This window comes from Parus major, chromosome 3 (genome assembly GCF_001522545.3).
Source record: "Parus major isolate Abel chromosome 3, Parus_major1.1, whole genome shotgun sequence".
Classification (NCBI taxonomy): Eukaryota; Metazoa; Chordata; class Aves; order Passeriformes; family Paridae; genus Parus; species Parus major.
The window spans coordinates 14,177,619-14,199,345 of NC_031770.1; the positions used below are offsets into that span (position 1 = coordinate 14,177,619).

The following is a 21,727-nucleotide window of genomic DNA, read 5'->3' on the forward strand; positions in this document are numbered from 1 at the left end:
GGCTGGGTGGTGGCACTCAGAGTTAGTCAATAGCTCGATGCCTGAATGGAGAACAGTGACAAGTGACATTCCTCAGGGGTCATAGTGGGTGGGACCAACTCTGATTTCCATCCTTGTCAGCAGCATGGTTGGTGGGACAGAGCTCATTCTCAGCAGGTTTGGCGATGGCACCAAGTTGTGTGGTGGGATCAGCACGCTGGAGCTGAGGGACCTTGAGAAGTGGGAGAGGCTCGAGGCCTTGAGACTGTGCAAACCTCATGGAGTTCAGCAAGGCCAAGTGCAAGGTCCTGCATGTGGGCCAGGGCAATCCCAAGCACAAATACAGGCTGGGCCAAGAATGGATTGAGGGCAGCCCTGAGAGCACTTGGGGGTGCTGGTGAGTGAGAGGTTGGACATGAGCCATCAGTGTTTGATGGTAGCCCAGAAAGCCAGTGGTATTCTGGGCTGCATCCAAAGCAGCATGGGCAGCAGGGAGAGGGAGGAGATTCTGCCCTTCTACTCTGCTCTTGTGAGAACCCACCTGGAGAGCTGCATCCAGCTCCAGGGCTTCCAGCATAAGAAGGATGTGGCCCCTCTGGAGTGAGACCAGAGGAAGCCACAAAAATGCTCAGTGGGCTGAAGCACCTCTCCTAAAGAGACAGGCTGAGAGAGCTGGGATTGCTCAGTAAATATTCATAGACTCATAGAATGGTTTGGGATGAAAAGGACCTTGAAGATCATCATCTGTCAAGCCATGGCCATTACAACCAGCATGCTCACCCACCAGCATGTCACAGGGAGGTAGTAGGCTCATGGCCTGATGTAATTGAAAACTCAGATTTGGTTTTATTTTTTGCACCTTCAGTCACATTTCTATTTCCTTTGTTTTTGCAAGCAGTTTCACAAAATGTATGCTTTGTTTTCCAAGCAGACTGAGCTGATGGTGCAGTTATAGGGTTATAGAGAAGGAATTTCTCAGCTTGTACTTTTTGTTTCTTCCTGAAGTTCTTTTCCTTTTGGTTCAGGGTGTTAAAACCTACGTCAGATTACTTCTACCTGTCTCTACCCTTCAGGGAAAAAATACATTCTTCAAGCTGCATGACTTAGTTTCATTTCTGATTTAACCAAACCTCACACACAGCAAAACATGCCAGCATCAATCTAGAGACAGGTATGACCCAATCACAATGGCATGACACACATACACCCTTATACCACCCTTCTTAGGTAGGGAAGCATTGTTATTCCCAGTTTACTGACAGGGAGACAAGGTCCAAGGGAACTAAATTATTTGCCACAAATCATCCAGACTTTTTGGAATATAGCTAGAAAATGACTCCCAGGCTCCTTGGTACATCCAGATTTGTAACCCCTAGACACAGTATATATGACAGCCTGCCTTTATAATGTGCAGGTATGACATCTTTTTAAATATATAAAAATACATACAAACACACACATATATATATAACCAGATGAACATTTAACATAAATATTGATAATAAACATATTTCTTCATGTAAAGGATTATGATAACAATTTTTAAAAAACAGGTTTTGTGAATAGCGCAGAAACATTTCAGTCAAAAAAGCCTTGAGAGGGTGAGTTTAAGGATGGGAAACAATGTCTCTGACTAGATATTTTTCATTCTAAAGCAAAATGGAACAGTTATCTGTTTTCACAGAGATAACATTTTGAAATATGTTAAATATTTTCCTATGGCCATTATCAGGGAGAGTGTGGTCATGGTAAATTGGTAAAAATACTGTGGTTCCAGTGTGGAGAATGGTAAAATATGGCTCTGTTAATTTCTCAATCAGAGAAATTAAAAAATTAAAAATTAAAATCCACACTTGCTTTGAATCAACTAACCACACTGATGCAATTTATTAAAAAAAGTGCTTCATTACACCAGCCTGATTTGAAGTTCTTCTACACTTTGTGCACAGCCACATTCATGATGCCACACTGCAACATTACAGGGATATTGCTGGGAGGAGAACATAGTGCAGTGAACACAAAGATACTGTTTTAATACAGAAACCTGTATATGAAAGCCACTACTGAGGATCTAACTTTAAATAGCCTGTACCTTCCTTTTACTGTGAACGTAGCAGCCTGCTTTCATCAGGCTATAAATTTACTTAACAGGTTATGATTATTATTGATTTGATGGTGATTACTCTCAAATTTATGCTGTTGAGGAACTGACCCAATATCTTTTGAACTCCATTTAACTAAGATCAATGACAAATGGATCAGGCCCCTGAGTACAGAGAACTGCAGGAAAAATAGGGTGGCATTATGCTTTATTGGTTTTCTCCCTACCATAATGGTACAATTATAAACAAGGAAACCCCATGCCTTACAGCCCTTTCCTCCCTCTTTTCTTTTTTTTCAGATCATTTACTCATCTCCCTGTAAAAGTAATCCCATCCCATGCATTTGAAGGACTTCAAGATGCCTTCATCATGTAAGTTGTCAATATTTTCTATTAATTTCTTACAAAAACCATCCTTTTATAATAATGTCAAAGTGTGTGGCTAATACACTCTACTGATGAAAAAAAACCACAGGGGAAGGATAAACATAGCATTCTTTTTCATGTAAACAGTATACAAAAGATCTTTTGAAAATGTGTGATTTTTAACAGCTGTTTAAAGATCAAACAATGAAATATTAATCATGTCAGAGAGAACTGGATACAGCTTACTAACTGATGAGAGGAGCACTTGATTAGCAGAGGAGATGGATTTCTATCATCAAACATTACCTGTGCAGTAACAGCCATGGCACTCTCTGTTATACATTTATAGAAGACCCAAATAAGACATTTCTTCATCATTCTGCAGTGAGAGATAAGCTTGGCAGGGGATCAGTAGGACTGAGCCCTTCCTTTGATCTTTCCATTTGCAAATGCTGTAATTTTGCACTCCAGGTCTGCGCTGCTTCTTGACCCTCAGCACTGTACCTATTTTCCATCAAGGATTCAGACCACAAGGCTCTTCTCATCCTTCTTGCCCTCATTTCTGCTGTTATTCCAGCTGAAATGGCATGTTTGAGTCTCCATTATTTATTATTTTTTGTTTTGTCTGCATTGAGTGGCCTCTAAAGGACAAAGTTGATGACACAGCAGTGCAGAGAAGAACAGGGGAATGACCTCCCTCAGAACTTAAGCAGCAGCACAGAAGATGTTACTTTCTTTTCAAGGTGCACTTTTTGTACCTCTCTGCTGCACATATCCAACTGCACTACAGTACTAAAGCAGATCCAGTGGTGCTGTATTCTGGCATTCATTTGCATCTGAATGTTTAATGAGAATTTACTCATTTCCACACTGGAGACCAACTTAAATCTACAAAATTTCTCCTACCTGCATGACTTGAGGCTACACTTTCTCAAACTGTACACATGTCATATTCTCCACAAAGAATGGATTTTTCTTGGATATTTTCCCTTCCATAACAAGAATGTAATTGATCTTTTTGTGTGCTTCTAATGACTCTCTCCAAATTAACTGTGATAATCAATGTATTTTTCTGAAGTTATTTTGTAGAACACTTTATAATTTTATTGAGATTTAGTGTTACTTTGAAAAAAATTTATGATTATAATTTTATAATTATAAATCTCTGAGTCAGCTATTTGGAAACTCATCACTCTCTGAAAGATGATAAATTATTCTCATGCCATAAGTCATTCATAAGTCATCCATATGTAAATGGAAAAACTGGCTCACATGGGAGGATCCCATGGAAGAATCATGTTTCAAACCCCAAAAAAAGTTCTGTGAGCAGTCACTGATCCCTCTCAGCCTGTGGATCTCAGAGGATCAGGTGCCCTGCATGCCACCTACTTTACATCCATCTTTCATTTAAAAGTAACCAGTGCAATACCAAAAATAACATTCTCATTGAATTAAGATGAAGAAAAAAATAATTTATAATTCTTTAAGACACACATACACATTAACTGTGTTATCTCCAGTGTGCATCCCCCTTTGCCACTACAAATGAAGCACTGAATTCATACTGGTCTAAGAGAGTTTTTATCAGCAATAGAGTTGTATTCTTATAATTGTAATTGAATTATGCTAACACTCAGGACTGTGACAATACTGACTCTGATGGTGTAGATGCATTCCAGTTGTTTGGAAAATATTTTTTCTTGAGAGTGCATAATCTTAGGTTTATTTTGTGTACCCTTCTAGTCAATTCTGATGAGAAATTTTGAAGATCTTTCCCTTATATATGCATATATGTATACTATTTACTTTCAGGACTCAGTTTTGCATAGCCTCCTAGATCTTAATCTAACAAGCATTTAACAAGCATCTAAAAAGTGGATTTTGCTTTTCTATGTCAGTATTAATTAATCTTGAGTACACATGTGGAACAGCAGCATCTGTATATCACAATCCAAGAGTGGCACCAAATACAGTCGTGTTGGTCTGTGTCATGATGAAAAGAGCCACTTCCTTGCAGTTTGCATACATGTAATGAAAATGGCATTTAAGTCCAGAAACTGTTCATAAAGTATGCTGAATCTATATCTGTGTATTTCTGTATCTGTGGTTTAGATGACCACAGTTCTGACTTGATGATATGATATGAAGCACCATGAACATTTTCCATGTCCTCACCCCACAAATAAATTCACTAAGCAGAACCAATGATGGGAGGGAGGAAAAGGCTCACAAGGCTTGGGCTCACTCTGTTTACATTAGTTCTGACCCTCAGAACTTGCTTACCTGCAATTTACTGAGGAAATGGAGATTGGCTGTTACTTATGCCTAAAGGATGGCTTTCCCTTTTGCCAAGACAGAAAAAGGCTGATCCTCTCTGAAACCCCACTGGCCAGGATGTCTGAGGTGAGGCACAGACAAGACTGATAGGAGGGGTTGAACAAGTGTGCATAAAAGGAGGAAATACGAAGTGGAAAGCCAATTGCTGGGGTCTTTTCTGGTAATGTGTTGCTTTGTGTCTGCTGTTTTCATTGTAGTGAAATCTCTCAGAGCGACTCCCTGGAGAGAATAGAAGCGAGTGCCTTTGACAGCCTTCCCACCTTGTCTGAAATGTGAGCACCTGTTAAAAAAAGGCATTCCTGTTGTGGTCTCGGATCATCGAGGAGTAAACAGTCTGCAGAGAAGTATTCCTGGACCAAATCTGTTACTTTGACTGGCTTTGACTGAGACCTTTGATGAGAAACATTTCTCTCCAAAGTAGTGTATAAAATAGTGAGCACTCTGTAAGGCCTGGCCTTGAAGATCTAGCTCATGCAGAGACATCCCTGCACCGAGTCCCACTGCTTTCAGTGAGCTCAGTGGCAGGAGTGGAGCTCTGGCACTGTCAGGTTTTCTAAGCAGGGAAATGATTTGAGATGACAACAGATGAGAAAAATCTTTCTTTTTGAACATGCCGTTTTCAAAGCCCTACATTATTTAAATAAAGCTGTTTAGTATGCATAGCTCTTCTGTGGAGCACTAAAATATTACTCAAACAGAACACACACTGATTTTAAACTTGACCTGCATAGCACAGGCATCTGTGAGAGAGAGTTAAAAGCAATGACTAGCAGAATGCTCTGAAATATTTAGTGAAACTGGAAACTCTAAATCTGATTCAATACCTCGTTACTGCTCTTTTTGCACAGCTTGACCAGTGAGTGGCTGAAAATTGTGCAACTGAGTGAGGACAAATACTTTTTCTTTTTTTTCTATTTTTTTTTTTTTAGTATGTGAACATCACTGAAGCCAGTTACTCACATAAGGGATACAGATTAGTCAACCTCTAATTGAGTCCAACTTCCACTAGAATCAGTGGTGTGTTTAGGGAAGAAATTAAAGACCTCATGCATTCACCTGCAGTTTATGGATAGCTTGTCTTATGCCTGTCTTCCAAAACCCAAAAGCTAGGAAAGACCATTAATGAGCTAATTAATGGAATTCCAGGAAAGTGGAAAGGAAACCTCCTTGAATCTTGAGTGCTGTACAGGACTCACATTACAAGGGCTTGATGTCCCAAGCTGCACTCAAGTCCACATTAAATGGATGATCAGGGTAGTAAGTTCAATGGCATCCCTGAATTTCAGTTTTCCTTGCCATTTCACATGCTAAGACCTTTGTATTTTGTAAGTCATGCACAGGGAGGGAGCTGGGCTGCAGTTATTGGCCTTTAGGGCAAACAGAGCTTTACCAGACAGTTCAGCTGCAGAGAGTGCTCCTTGATTAAGAGATCTGCCCACTTTTTGAGTGACCACTAGCAAACAGGACTTCTCTCACACTTCTCTCCCAGTTTCTGCTGATCCCCTCCTACCAACCACTGCTCTAAGGAAGTCCATGGTGTTCCTAAGAGGTTAAACTATCTGAGGAACTGCCTTTCCCAGCTAGGAAGAACATTTGTAATGTAATTGAAATGACAGATGATTTGAAGGGATCTGATGATTGTTGAGCAAGGACCAGGCACACACACACACACACTCTCAGGTCCAGGCTTGGCCCCATGTCCAAGTCCAAAGTGATAACTCCCACCTGTGACCAGGATATCCAAACAGGACCAGCTCAGAGAACCATGAGATTTCAGGCAGTGTTATCTTTTGTTGGCTGCCTAAAACTCGCAGGCCATTTTTATTACCAGCAGTGCCTCAAAATGCATCCAGCAACATATTTGCAGGCTGTTTTCTGAGAAAGTAAATCACAAGCAAAACTCAGGGCCCTCCTAAATCTATAGTTAGTGATTGTAATACTAAAATATTTTTCTCCTCATTGCAGATTAATCCTGAACACAAAAAATCTGTTGCACATTGAGGACGGAGCGTTCAGGAATCTTCCAAGGCTAAAATACTTGTAAGAAAGAGTTCTATTCCTTTATTTGTCTGCTTTATTTATTCTTTTCTCCAAAGGAGTAGGCAATTCAAATTAAGGAGTGTAAGGAAAAAGGTTTTTCATGCATTACAGTATCCTAGAAGTACATACATTGTTTACAATAGCTTTAATCTGTAATTAGCCAATAGTGAGGTTTTTCAGTATACAAGGGCAGGGCAGTGATGGACAAAACAGAAGTCTGCAAAGTAGTTCTAGTAAGTGCTTATTTCTAGAATAAAGCTTTCAGACTAACAGGGTACTAAACAAAAGTTGTAACTAAAATCTCTCCCTCATGCTTAATGTAGTGAGAACATATGCTGCTCCTTCAGGACACTACTTGAGAATTCTAAAAAACTTGCTTTTTACAGGACTTAGAAACACCTTTGGAGCCTACTTAAAAATATATATTTGTCAGTCACTTTTTAAAGCACTGTTAAACCTACACCTACTAAGTTGGCTTCTTGTTGCATCCACTCTGGTAATATTTTCTTCTATAAATAGAAATTATGCTTTTCTCTAGGAGCATTTGTAACACTGGAATAAGACAATTTCCAGACTTGACACAAATCTTCTCACTGGAAGCTCATTTTATTTTGTAAGTAGAGACCCATCCTAACCCAGCTGTGAGTGTTTTCTATCTTGTTCCTCAGTCACTGACAAAAATGCCTTTTTTCTTTCCTTCCATAGGGAGCTCTGTGATAACTTGCGTATGACAATTATACCACAAAATGCTTTCCAAGGGATGAACAATGAATCACTGACACTGTGAGTAAAATAATCCTAGCTCCAGTTCCTTCTGCAAGGATAACACTTCTGCTTGAGGAAAGTGTGTTGACTTCATGAAAATCTTGACATTAAGCCCTATAAAATATACATACATATTGTGTGTTGAATTTTAAATGCCTAAGAAACATAGGGATGTTCTTCAAGATGAAGAGCAGAGTTTTATCCAAAAGATAACTTCACTTAGGAAGAAAAACAGGACCAGGGATCTAAATCTTCCATCTGATGTTTTTAAAAATGCCATCAGCAGGACATAAACTACAAAAAACTGCACTGGAGGCCAAAGTCTCTGTTCTTACCTCAGGGATGCAGTCTCTTGAAGCAGTGCTTTCAGGGACCAAGCATGCTGAGGGAGCTGAGCTTCAGCTGCACAGGTTGCTCTGAAGAGGAGGGCTGGAGACACAGAAGAAATTGGTACAAACTACGGATGCCACTTCTTACCCTGATTTCTTTTGCCTCAGCTTACTTTCCTATGAGATCCCCGTAAGTCTCCACACCCAAGACTTTCCTCTTAGCCAACAGTGGGTTCATTGCTTCAGCCCCCTGTGAGGTGGGTGGTTTGATGCTAGGAGATGCCCCACCTGAGGAATGCAGGAAGCAGCAGAGAGCCAAGGTGAGATGTCCTCTGCCAGCATAGAAAGAATTCTGTATGGATTTCACAGCTCACTTGTCTGCAGAGCAGCTTCCACAAAGTAGTGTTGGAAGAGGAGAAATCACAAAGATGTGGCCAAAATTTGGGTTTCCCAAGGTGGGACCCTCTGAGCCACAGAGAGCAGCAGCAGGCACACCCACTTGGTGTGGTGGCCACAAGCCCCAGGGAAGCCCAGTGAAGGCAGCCTTTGGGGGCCAGGCTCCAGTACACATCCAACAGGATGTGTCCAACAGGTCATCCTGCACAAAACTCCATGGGTATTTGCACCTGCAAAGGAGCCCTGCACATGAGCAAGAACTGCAGCTGATGGACCCTTCATCAAGCTGATGTGCCAGCATAGCAGTAACTTTAACCCAGATTTTATGTATTGACCAATACCTTCTGGAAACGAGAGAGGAACTGGGCATAAATGTGACTGAGTGCTACTCCTACGTGATGCTAAAGAGGAGAAATTGCTTGGATTAGTGCATCATTTCATCTTATGAGCCTCTTTCCTCCCAACAGGTTCTCAAAATAACTTCAGCAAAATTATGATTCTGCTAATGGTGCAAGAAAATGAACATAAAAGAGATGGAGAAAGGTGCTTAAAGCCTTTACTGTAACCCTAAAGTGTATTAAATGGGAGGGAATCTAAGCCAGGAAACAGTCAACAGTCATTTTTCTCCCATCCTTTTGTGATTGGGAGCTCACCACAAAAAGAAAAGAATTATCTTATCAGCAGCTTCCTAATTGTAGAGCTACATGTTAACTCCACCCCATGTGGTTAGCTGTAATTAGGTGGAGTAATTCCTCTTGCTACAGCATGGTCTGGTGAAACACAAGTAATCTATGGAGGTGTAAAGTCACCCTGCAGCCATACTTTGCACTGCAAATAGCTAATTTAGCCTTTCCAGCAGTTCATGTTTCTTATGGATTGGGAAATGGATCCTACATATTGTCATGGTCTTTAAGGCTAAGCATTGTGCTGAGGTAGATACCAGCTATCAAATGGAGCCAGGTGCTCCCCACACTTGAGCTCTTGGTTTCATAGGGCTGTTTTGTGCTATCCCAAAAGCAAGTGGAAAAGCAACGGAAATGTTGTTTAATTCATAAACAGTTCCAAGTTTGCTAATAGGGCTTAATATTAAAGAAAAAATAATATATACAAGTGATTATATTGAATTTCTATTGGATACATGAACTTAATATCACAAATGGATATTAATAGACCCATGGGTTACATCTCCTAATGAAGGAAAAGAGCTGGACCTGAGGTGCAGCAGAGCCCAGGCTTTAGGTGTCTGGCTCCAGGGTAGGGAATCAGGAGATAGGGTAGCATCCAGTGTCCCTGTGCAGGGCAGGGGACAGCAAGGATTTCACAGCACAAATCAAGCCTGGCAGCAGCACTTTGGAGAAGCTGATAACTCACTGACTGCTGGATGATGCACAACTCACCCCTGCCTCTCTGCAAAGCTGTCTTTTGGAAGATTTGTCCATCCACACAGGATCTGCAATCCAGCAGCTCCCTCCAGGCTTTATAGTTGTTTTCCACCTGACATATCTCTAGTGCTTGCAGTCTTCCATCTGCACCCACTGACACCCCAAAATCCAGGTCTTCTGCCTCTGGGTTGTGTGTGTGCCAGGAGCTTACCTGGACTAATGTCTTCTTTCTGGATCTCAGCCCCAGGTAGGCACAGGTGAGGATCTGTACCTTAGAGAAGTTCTCTTCAAGAGCTAAACAGGAAGGAGCTTAGAGAATTTAAACTGCATCTTTCTTAATTTAAGAGCTATAGTTACCTTCATTCTTTATAAGTAGAACCTCTAATCATTAAAATGAATGCAGCACTGAGGTTTGAAACTTGTAGTACATAACATCATCTTTTCCATATCTTCTTCCCCTATGTTTAATCTCCAGCAAGTTGTATAAAAATGGATTTGAAGATATCCACAGCCATGCCTTCAATGGGACAAAGCTGAATCAATTGTGAGTATGCTATCCCTTCTCAGTAATTTAAACAATAAATAACAATTTAAATACAATCAGAGGTTCTTTCATTTTAACTGGCTGTGTCTTCTGTTTCCCAATACCCATGAGAAAACTGCATCTTTCAGTGTCATTGTGACTCATTCGTTAATCCTACAGCTCTCACTGCTTTTCCTGAAACAACATCCCTAAAAATAGTATAGCTTTTGTGACAAAATCTCATCATTCTTAAGAAGATTTCATAATTTAGTGTAAAACTTGAATCAGTAGCCCAGACTAAGGAATCTACAGTTTATGTCTGGAAACATCAATAGTTTTTGATCCCTCTCACACGCTGGTGGACTTGTCTCTTGGTTTTGGCAAAATGTATATTTGCTACTCTAGTGAAAGAATCAGCCTGGTTTCTCCTGGTTTAATTCAGAAGAATTTGGAATTTATCATATTTAAGTGTAGATGATAATGATCTCATGGCATCAGAGGAAGTAAAATTCACATGGGAAATACATGTACTCCCCAGCCAGGCAGTGCAACAGCCACTGCTGTGGTGGGAGAAAGAATTGAAACAGGTGTGAAGAAGAAATTAAAAAAGCTATTTTTAAAATACAGATGTAAAGAGAGTTCATTTTTGGTTCCACAGAATCCTGAAAGACAACAAGAACCTCAGGCGGATACACAACGATGCCCTGAGAGGGGCCACAGGGCCAGATGTCCTGTAAGTATCCCCAGCTCCATTACCTGAGTGTCCTGTGGGAACAACACTGTGCCACCAGAGCTGTGTCACCACAGCAAACACAGGCTTCGAGGCTGGAAGGAGATCTGATCTCTTACCCTCTGTGTACAAAGTGGGAACGTGTCAATGAGATGCCATGAAATTAGAAAGACGCCAGAGTGGAAAGAGTTTGCACCCTGGCAAACACATATCAGTTCCAGTGTTGGCATTGATTTCCACCTCTTAGACATTTTGGCTTTTGCTTTATTTGTGTCAGATTCTCCTGATCTTGTTCCTGTATGTTATATTCTGACATTGTAAATATTGTCCCTTGGTAGGATGGATATGTTTTGGCAATATATATTGGTTTAGAATTTGTTTATAAAAGCGAGCTAGTTGATTGCCTGCTGTAAGCTCGTGCTGAATAAAGCTCATTATTATCATCCTCATGATTTATTAATCAAGGACTTACTGGAGGGCTCTAACTGGCTCTAACTCCATGCAATAAAACACAGTGTGGTTCTGTAAATAGCACTCTGTGCTGCATGTGCCTTTTTTGTGCCTTTTATTGGTGCTTTATGGAACATGGCATTACTGATATCACTTTCAGAATTGTGGGCCTATTTTTCCATTGTTTAATGTCCTGACTCTGAAAATCCTTAATCACTGATGGACTGTTTTCACACAAACAGCCCCTCTGAAGTTGCTGTAGGCCAAACTTCTTAAGTTTGTGTTGGCAAGAATGACAGATTCTTTTGAGGTTTTAATTAATAGCCATTTAATTAAAGCACCTAGAACAGCCTTTCAGAGCCAAGCACAAACCAAGGAGGGTGTCCTACCTGTTAGCTGGCTGGAGTCACTGTTGCCCACCTTCTTCTCTCCCTGTCTCTGGCTTAAACAGGCATCCCTCACCCCAAGCATGGATTTCAAATGGAAAGGTCAGGACAGAGCCCCTGGCATGGTGGGTTTCAGTTTCCCCAGGACCAAGGGAGCTCCTTGCCTGGCTGGAACTGCTGAGCCACAGGGATGCTCCTACCCCGCTGCTCTGTAATTTCACAGACCATGTCTCTGAGCTGGGCATCAGGTGCCGAAGAAGCTTCATAGATCTCAACCTTTGTGAAAAACCAGTTGCTGTTACCTACTGTCATGCTTCGGTGGCATTTTTATAGGGATGAATAGAAAAATGAATGCTCTCTTTGTTTTGCAGGGATATTTCTTCAACAGCGCTGGAGTCCCTGCCTAGTTACGGGCTTGAGGCCATTCAGGTCTTAAATGCAACGTCATCTTACTCATTAAAGAGGCTGCCACCACTGGATAAATTCAGCAGTCTTCTGGAAGCTGTCCTAACATATCCCAGCCACTGCTGTGCTTTTCGAAATCTAAGGACAGAAAAGTAAGTCCAAATTGCTCATTATTGTACCGCGGTGCTTCAGAAGCTCCAAAATGGCAATTCCGCTTTATTCAGCTCACAAGGTTTGATTATCTTTATTCCAGTTACAGGGAAGCTGTGGTGTGTTGCAAGGTCTTGCAGGAAACAGCAAATTTCTGCTAAGGCCAGGAAAATTATGTCCATTTATTTTAGAGCAGAAATGGATCACATCCTGTGCCCTGGATCTGCCAGCAGAAACATTATTCTAAGTTTGCTTAAAGCTTCTATTTTTCTTGTAACCTCAATTAAAAGCCTACTGGTACACAGAAGACAGACCTTTATCAATAGCATGTTGCCCTAATTAAAAAAAAAAATTAAACCCTTGTAGCATTTAGCTTAATTAATACAGGTGATATGATGACATAGTAGAAAGGGCAAGCTTTCAATTACCCACCAAAATTAGGGCCTGCCACAAGCCTACGGACAGAGGTTACACGGTTTAGTTCCAACCATTTCAAGCAATAGACAGTATTGTTCACCCCACAACTGGAAACAGGGAGAGCTTTGCATCCACAAACTTGGGACAGCTAATCCAAGACAACTGGAGCTCCTTTTTCAGCATTTATGTTTCAAAGAAACCAAACCCCAGTTGGCTTAAGGCAGCCAAAGCAATCCCAAATGAGTCTAGTTTGAGCCATGGAGGTGCCTCATTTCTCATCCATCTCAAATGAAGGCCACAGAAATGATGTACTGAGCAGGCAGTTGTGAGAGGCTTGATTGCTGTCACTCCCATGCTTTTGCTTCAGGGATGTTCTGGAAAGGCAGGAGTAGATTCCAATTCTTTACAGTAAAATTCAGGGTTAATCTATGCTTTTTCTGCCTACCTCGTTTTACTAAGGGGTTCTTGATTCTGCACGAACAGAACAAAGATTCTACTATCAATCATTTCCATTGCTAATGAACTGATTCAGTCACAGATCACATCTCTGAGTGTATTAAATGCAGAAGCAACTCTAGGAGAGAAAAAAGGTATATATTCTGATAAAGATAACTATATTTCTAATACTGTATTATTTTTTGGGTGCTTGACTTTGCATCATAAGCATGGTTTATAAAACAGACGTGCCTTAGTAAATCACTTTCTTATATTAAGTGACTGTTTTCTTAATGAATTGCTGGGGAGAAAATCCCATGCAAATTAGGAAATGACTGCTCTTCTACCAAGGCCATCAGCAATGAGGTGAGATAAAGTCATTTCCATTCATACTAGTAGAGTACCTGGCTGTTCCTTTCAAAGCCTCAGAAACAGAGATTTTGCCAAATGAATCATCTTTCAAACCTGTACCATTCAAACTACTTTACTTCAAGCATGCAAAGTCTACCTGCAGATCCCAGACAGTTTTTAAAATAGGGCCACCTGGGGAAGATTCAAGCCATGCACCAGTATGGGCATGGTGGAAAATGGCTCTGCAGAGGACCCAGGGACCTGTCCCTGAGCCAGCTGTGTCTCCTTGTGGCCAAGCAGGCCAGTGGTGTCCTGGGATGTGTTAGGAACTGCATTGCAGTCAAGGGAGGTGATCCTGGCCCTCTGCTCAGCCCTGGTGAGGCACATCTGGGGTGCTGTGTCCAGTTCTGGGCTCCTCAGTACAAGAGAGACACAGAGCTCCTGGAGCAGGTCCAGTGGAGGGCTATGAAGATGATCAAGGGACTGAAGCATCTCCCTTCTGAGGAAAGGCTGAGGGAGCTGGGGCTGTTCAGCCCTGAGAGGGAATCTCATCAATGTCAGCATCTGAAGGGAGGGTGTCAGAGGCTGGACCAGGCTCTGTTCAGTGGTGCTGGGCAATAGGACAAGAGGCAACCGGCAGGAAATGATGCACAGGAAGTTCCAACTGAATATGAGGAAGAATTTCCTTTTGTGCAGGTAACCAAGCAGGGTAACCTGGAACAGGTTGCACAGAGAGGGTGTGGAGTCTCCCTCACTGGGGATATTCCAGAACTGTCTGGAATGTGCTCCAGGATGATGCAGGGAGGTTGGACCAGATGCCCCACCATGGTCCCCTTCAACCTGACCCCTTCTGTGGTTCTGTATCAGGCCAGTTTCCAGCAGCTGTTAATAGGCACTTCTCCAAAAGCCAGCCTAACTGCTTCCATTCATCCTGGTGGAGAATCTGGCCCACTTCAATATTACAAAACGCACAATTTAATTCAAGTTTTTTCACTATAAAAAAAAAAAATACAACCTACACAACAAACAAGCAGAAAGACCATCCTTACACACCTTACACTGCCTATTTTCACAGCATTTGAAGTCTCCTCCTTCCCACTTCCAGGTGTCTGCAGGAACATTTGTGTTGCCTTGAGGCCAGCGCTGGCTTACCTTACACATCTGTGGAGATCACTTGCAGAGAAGACAAGGCTTTGGCCAAAATGCAGCCTGAAACTTAACTTTCTTCTCATCCTTCTTGCAGACAGAATTTGTTGCTTTCCATTTTTGACAACTTCTCCAAGGAGTGTGAAAGCACCATGAGGAAACCTACTAATGAAATGCTGTAAGTACCTCTCTGCACAGAGATTATGGAAGTGGCAAATACAGACCTTGTCCTCTTTCTGCTGTTCTAATAGGCAGGTCTTTGCCTGCCAATTCAGTCACCCCTACAAGTTGCACAGTGGTAATTTTACTATCATTAAACCAAGATTGGGATGTTCAAAAGGAAAGGGGAATAAAAAACCCTTGTGATTTCACAAGCTTTATGCATTCCAGTTTGTCTTCTGAATTCTGAAAGGATTTCAAAACAAAGATTAAGTATTTACATAAGTTAGTGGCCTACATGGAGACTTTCCATTCCCTGAAATAAATGCAGTTGTTGGTGTGATTCAAAGAAGAGCTGCTATTACTAATTTTTTATTTCTCCTATAGAAAGGGTAATTAGAACTCTGCATACCAATATTTTCCCATGGTAGCATGGAGTCCCTGAGCTAGAAGTGTGATGACCCCATGTCAGTGGTTTACTCCATCTAAACATGTCTTTTCATATCATCACAGTTTTGCTTGACAGTGTTCAGTGTGACAATGAGAAAGGCTAATATCAAAACTGTTGTGTTTGCTATCCTGGATGACACAGGCTCTAACTCAGCTTTCAAGAGAGAAGTTTAAAGATTTGCTATTCTTCATCCCTCTGCAGCTAAATGGGAGACCTTGGGACTTCTTAGCAGCCCTGACGTGGCGTCAAAGCATTCTAAAGGCTAGAAGAAACAAGGTTATGGTCACAAAATTCCAATGGCTAAATAGAGCTGAGATGTGATTGATTCATTGGAATAATTACCTCCTTGGACATTATTTTATTTGCTGGTTGGTGAGGCCTCCTACACTTAACCATTTGGTTTTATCTGTCTGTTTTGGATTAGCATCTGTTGCACTCCAGCTGTGAATTAAATAGTCTGCCCAGCCTATTGGCTCCTGAAGCATTTTGCTTTGGCAAATCCCAATCCCAGCAATTCTCTGAGCAGGCATTAAAATAAGCAAGTGAAAGTAAGGTTATGGTTCATGAGCCTAATGGCTACAGAACCACAGCAGAAATCATCTGAAAGTCCCAAGTTCTTATTCTTTTTAAAAAAACCCCACAAAAATCCAACTTTCACATAGCAGCACATTCACACAGCCTCTTAGAAAATCACAATTATTTTTATAAGTAAATAGAGTCAAATGCATTCGCTGCTCTTCCAGTTTGAGCCAGGCTAGTAAATGCAAGACATTGGGCAGTTTTCCATATACAGAGAGAGGAGTTAGGATAATAAGTTTGGGACTTTATTTGCCCCACAGGAATAGCTGAAAAGCAGCTTAGTTTCATTTGCCAGTTAAGACCCTACTCCAGAAATATCATTTAATGGACATGCTTCAGTAGATGTGAGAGCTTAAGCATGTATTTAAATTATCCTAAAGCTACCAGTTTTCTCAAGAGTTGTCCTCAATAAAGATGTTTTCTAGGACTCACACTGCAGATTGTTTTCCCACCAAGCACTCCCAGTCAGGATGATTGGGAAGTTGGGAAATAGGCACCTGTTATGTCAGGGAAAGACAGTGTTTGCTTTTAAAACATTTCTTCTTTGGTAGGCTTATCACACTCTTGATGACCTAGAGATTTTAGAAGTCTATCTTAAAAACCTACAACGTTTTTTTATTAGGCACTGGGTGCAGCCTAAATTTAATAAATTCCTAGCTGTCAATGTGATTTAGTTAACCATGCACTCCTTGCCCTATAATACTGCGAACAACAAATTCCTCAGCACCTCCCAGGCCATACATAGTCTCAGGAATTCATTTTCTAAGTGCCTTTCGTAAGGGGAGCAAAGGTGCACAGTTAAAATCCATAGGTTATTTTGGTATGGCTTCTACAACTGCCTGAGAAACCTCTGTGCATCAAACCCGTAATCCATCAGCCCAAGTGTTACTGTAGCTTGGACTGCAGCCAACCAGCAGCATGAGAACGATGGCTCCTTCACAAAGCAGTAAAAGTGAAGTACTTACAAATAAGCAAGTTGTATAAGAGAGCATTTCTGTGGATAGGACTGTGACCCCTGCTGCTCTCCAAGGCTACTTCCCAAACACAAAGCATTCTTACAAGGCTTTGTTATTTGTAAACACTCTGTAGAAACACATGGAGGAAGTCACTGTTTTAAAACAACTGTTATCTGTTGCCTTTTGCAAAAGAATGAGAGTAACATGTAACAAATAATTCACTTCTGTTTGGGGGGGTGGTTTTTTCATGGTTACAGAGAGGACTCCAACAACACATTGCTGTGGTCTGTGGAGAGGAACACTCACCCCTTTGTGACAGATGATGAAAGTTCTCCCTACAGCTACTCAACCATTTTCGATGACAGCGAAATGGCCGGCTTTGACTTTGAGTACGACTTTTGTCAGCCTAAAGTCCTCACGTGCACTCCAGAACCAGATGCCTTTAATCCCTGCGAAGACATCCTGGGATACAGCTTCCTCAGAGTGCTGATCTGGTTTATAAATATCCTTGCCATCGCCGGCAATTTCACCGTGCTCCTCGTTCTCCTGACCAGCCACTACAAGCTCACCGTCCCTCGCTTCCTCATGTGCAACCTCTCCTTCGCCGACTTCTGCATGGGGCTGTACCTCCTGCTCATCGCCTCCGTGGACGCCCAGACCAGCGGGCAGTACTACAACCACGCCATCGACTGGCAGACGGGCAGCGGCTGCAGCACCGCCGGGTTCTTCACGGTGTTTGCCAGCGAGCTGTCGGTGTACACGCTGACGGTGATCACCGTGGAGCGCTGGCACACCATCACCTACGCCATGCAGCTGGACCGCAAGCTGCGGCTGCGGCACGCCGTGCCCATCATGCTCGGGGGCTGGCTGTTCTCCATCGGGATAGCCGTGCTGCCTCTCTTCGGGGTCAGCAGCTACATGAAGGTCAGCATCTGTTTGCCCATGGATATCGAAACGGGCCTGTCCCAAGCCTACATCCTGCTGATCTTGGTGCTGAATGTTGTCGCCTTCGTTGTCATTTGTGCTTGCTACATCAAGATTTACATCGCCGTGCAGAACCCGGAGCTGGTAGCTGCCAATAAAGACACCAAGGTAGCCAAGAGAATGGCAATTCTGATCTTCACGGATTTCACCTGCATGGCCCCCATCTCTTTTTTTGCCATATCCGCTGCCTTCAAAGTTCCTCTCATCACAGTGACCAACTCCAAGATCCTGCTGGTTTTATTTTACCCCGTCAACTCCTGCGCAAACCCCTTTCTCTATGCGATTTTCACCAAAGCATTTCGGAGGGATTTCTTTCTGCTGATGAGCAAGCTTGGTTGCTGCAAGAGCCGAGCAGAGCTCTACAGGATGAACTATTTCTCTGCTTATAACTCCAACTGCAAGAATGGCGGCGCAGCCACAGCCCCCAGCAAAGCCTCTCAAGCAATCCTGCTCTTGTCAGCCTTAGAGAAGCCCTATCCTGCACCACGGGACAAGACATCTCACAAGGAAAATTAACCCGGAGTGCCAAGAGATGCAGCACTTTGCAAAGCCAGTTGTGATTATCTTAGTGACTAGGGATTGTTTAAGACTATCTTGAACATTTCATAATAAATAAAAATGCCAGTCAGTAACTCTTATGCAACATAACTGTTCTGAAGTTCAAAGTGGTGTTTTTCATTCTCTTCCTTTGTGGTGATAGGTGTGGAAGGTGGCTATTAGGCAAAACTTCTCTGTGTGAGGAACCAGAAGAGTCCAGGAGTAGTCAAGTTACTCTTGAGGCTAACAGCTACTGCAGTGATTGTAGCCGGGCTTCTTTTTCTCCAGATCGGCTTCCCTGGAGTATTTAAAGCCTGTTTGCTACCTTTCATGGCTTCTTTTTTCATTCCTATCAGCTGTGCTGGCATTGTTGGTTTAAAGAAAGAGGCACTAAACTAGCTGCCTCCATTTCATCAACAGAAACTTCCAATTACACAGCCACCTACACACAGTTAAAGAAGAGCGTTCAAGCGATAGGCTGTAAAGATGTCACCAAGGAGGAGAGTTGATCTATTGAACTTTTGTCACTGGCAATTTTGCAGTTTACATTCAATCTCAGGCTGAGCTGGTGGGCAGTTTACTTAAATTATTAACCCATACACGGCCATGTTGGTCTGGAAAGCACAAAAGATGCAAAACCCCCACTGCTGCAAACAGGACTCAATTTAGGGCATCTAAACATCATTTAGCATCATTTGTGCACACACACAAATCAGGTAAACTGTAAAGGCTCCCTCTCAGCAGCAGGAGAGCTGCTTCCTGCACAGGCAAGGAAGTGCCACCTTGTTTTCCTCCTGGAACAGTCTCAGGAATGATTTCCACCTGTCCACTCTCTGACATCACCGGGGCCAGTGGCACTCAGGAATGCACCAGGGCCTCTTCAGCACACACAATCCAACTCTATCCCCAGGTGATGAAGCAGGGTAGCAGAGTAGCTACCTTTTTGTGACAACATTCTCCCATTAAAATCTCCCTTTCACTATGCATTGCCTGATACTAAGTGATCACACTAAATGCCTGGTCCAGATTTGTGACTGCACTGCTAATTTAAGTAAGTGCAGAGTCTCATACATAAGAGAACAGTACTATTGCAATCACTTTAAACCTTTCATATTCTCCTTTTCAGCTGACTCCTTTGCTTTCAAGTCTGTGACAGCAACTGAGTTCCAAAGCCCTCCTCTTGTTGCCAAAACACTGCACTGCAAGCTAAATTTGCTTCACGTTAATGAAAGCAAATCTTTGTACTAGTGACTGCTCTATCATTAGTTCATAATTGTGATAATTAGAAATAACATCTCTGACCCACTCTTACCTTCAGCATAATGCCATGATTTCCATCAGTACAAAAGCTCTGGATGTAAGCACAGCTGTGCTCATGAGCAGTTCCCACAGGACTGGAATGAAGCAGAACTGAGAACAGGAGACTCTTAAAACTCTGTGGTTTAGCAATCACAACAAATTCCCTAGGATGCACCTCTTTACATACACCAGCTCCTGAGCTTAGCCAATGATCAAATAGGACTATGATAGGATATTTAACTATAATACAAACCAAAGGTACTGGTGTGAAAAAATAGCTACTGGGCCTAAAACTTCTCTGTCACCTATCCCAAAACTTATTTTTGAGACTTAGTTCTTCTGACATCCCATAGAAGAGTCCTGCACATGATTTAGGACATGACAGCACAATATCTTAAGTGAGCAATAACTGATTTGCTTGCATCATGTTTCAACAGGACAAGAGCTTGTCAGCACACCCTCCCCACCACATAACATGGTCAGGAAGCTACAGGCAAGGGAGATGAGTTAGGATTAACAACTGATAGCATCTGCCCTACAGCTGCAGAGGTAACAGCCAAGCAGCAAGAGTCTCTATGGGCATTTTTCTTTTTGTACCTGCTGTAAGTGGAGTGAAATCCACCATTTAAAAAATTGCTGTTAAAAGAGAAAAAAAAATAAAATTACAAAAACATCAAATGTAACTTATATACTTAAAATTTGTCTACACACAAAAGTAAGCAAATAAGTAAAATTTCAGTAAGAGATTTAGACTCATGCCAGAGCTTCTCATACAAGTTACATTTGTTATTCTATCTCATTATTTTCACCTTCTTTCTGGTGTAAAGTTTTAGACAGCCTGAAGTATCTCTTTACTGAAGTATCTCTGAAGGCCATAACTGGCATTGCACACCTCATCCTGTCAACATCTGCAGCAATGTTTGCTAAACTGTAAGTAGCAGCAATCAAAAATATTAATTCATAAACTATTCAGATCAAAAGCACTGATTACTGCTCACAGGCTAGAGTTTACATTTTAATAAGAAGCATTTTTTTTCAGTATAGAAATTCCTGACTTCAGATGTATTTAGTTGAAAATGTCTTGTTAAAAGCTGTAATTCTTTACTAATGTTATCTTTAAAACTAGCTAAAAACTAAGTACTCTTTAGCCACTTTATTTCACAGTGACCAGGAAAAACAGGTCACATTTAGAAGCACCATTCAAAGCCTGTGTGGTACTTAGTGGATGGTGCATATTCAGATCCAGAGAATCCTGTGCCACTACCTCTGCTTCCAGTCTTTCCTGACACTGGAAATGGTCCCACAGTTCATAATGTGCACATTTACATAGCATAAGCACCTCAGAGCCTGTGACAAAGTGCTGAAACCTAAAAGCATCTATCATGTGGTAAGAGCTGCATTTCTTGTGCATTTATGGGTCTGAAGTATAGCATCAATGCAGCTACAAGTCATCTGAATGGGGGAAAAGAAATAATACACTGGAATATTTTAACTGCCTATGAATACACAATTCTTCACATACCAGCAGCAGCATCTTTAAAAGACAAAAGAAACATCATACTTGGTTCAAGTTCTCTAGTTCACAGTCCTGTCTTTGATACTGGAGAGTAGCAGATGCATCAAAAAAAAAAGCATGCAATAAACTCAATAATTGTTAAAAAACTACTTCCTGCCATCTGGCATTAGCAAAAGGGTTTGCACTATTATGAATGAGGGCTGGGGTTTTTCCCTTAATTTCTTCCATACATTCATTCTCTCATTTTTACATTTCTCCCCTTCTCCCAGCCTCTGCCCCCTCTCAGAGATGAGAATGCCTCACAGCATCTCATTCCAGCAGACATGGGAGCAGCATCCAGGGGGGAGGCATGCCTTAGTATAGCACTGCCCTTTCAAGCAGGGTGATCCTGTTCTGAGGCAGCCTGGCTCTAGCTCTACCATGGAGTTTCCCATCTTGCCCTGCAAGGAACAGGAGCCAGCCAGGAAAAAGCTGCAGCTCTGAAAGACAAGGACCCAAAGCTTCTTTTGGACCTTTGTTTCTAGAAGAACTAACAAAAAGTTGATGTTGAGGACTGGG

The 21,727-nt window shown here is 41.9% G+C and overlaps 1 protein-coding gene across 1 annotated transcript; it reads left to right on the plus strand.

Annotated features, from left to right (window-relative positions):
• Window positions 1–768: 768 nt before the first annotated feature.
• LOC107201154 (lutropin-choriogonadotropic hormone receptor) lies at window positions 769–20,331 on the plus strand. The gene is made up of 10 exons (XM_033513255.1): window positions 769–2,452; window positions 4,981–5,055; window positions 6,749–6,823; window positions 7,362–7,436; window positions 7,529–7,606; window positions 10,171–10,239; window positions 10,877–10,951; window positions 12,156–12,341; window positions 14,786–14,866; window positions 17,091–20,331. Exons 1-10 carry the CDS (start codon window positions 2,340–2,342, stop codon window positions 18,331–18,333), a joined length of 2,070 nt encoding a protein of 689 aa, XP_033369146.1. The 5' UTR covers window positions 769–2,339; the 3' UTR covers window positions 18,334–20,331.
• Window positions 20,332–21,727: the final 1,396 nt, after the last annotated feature.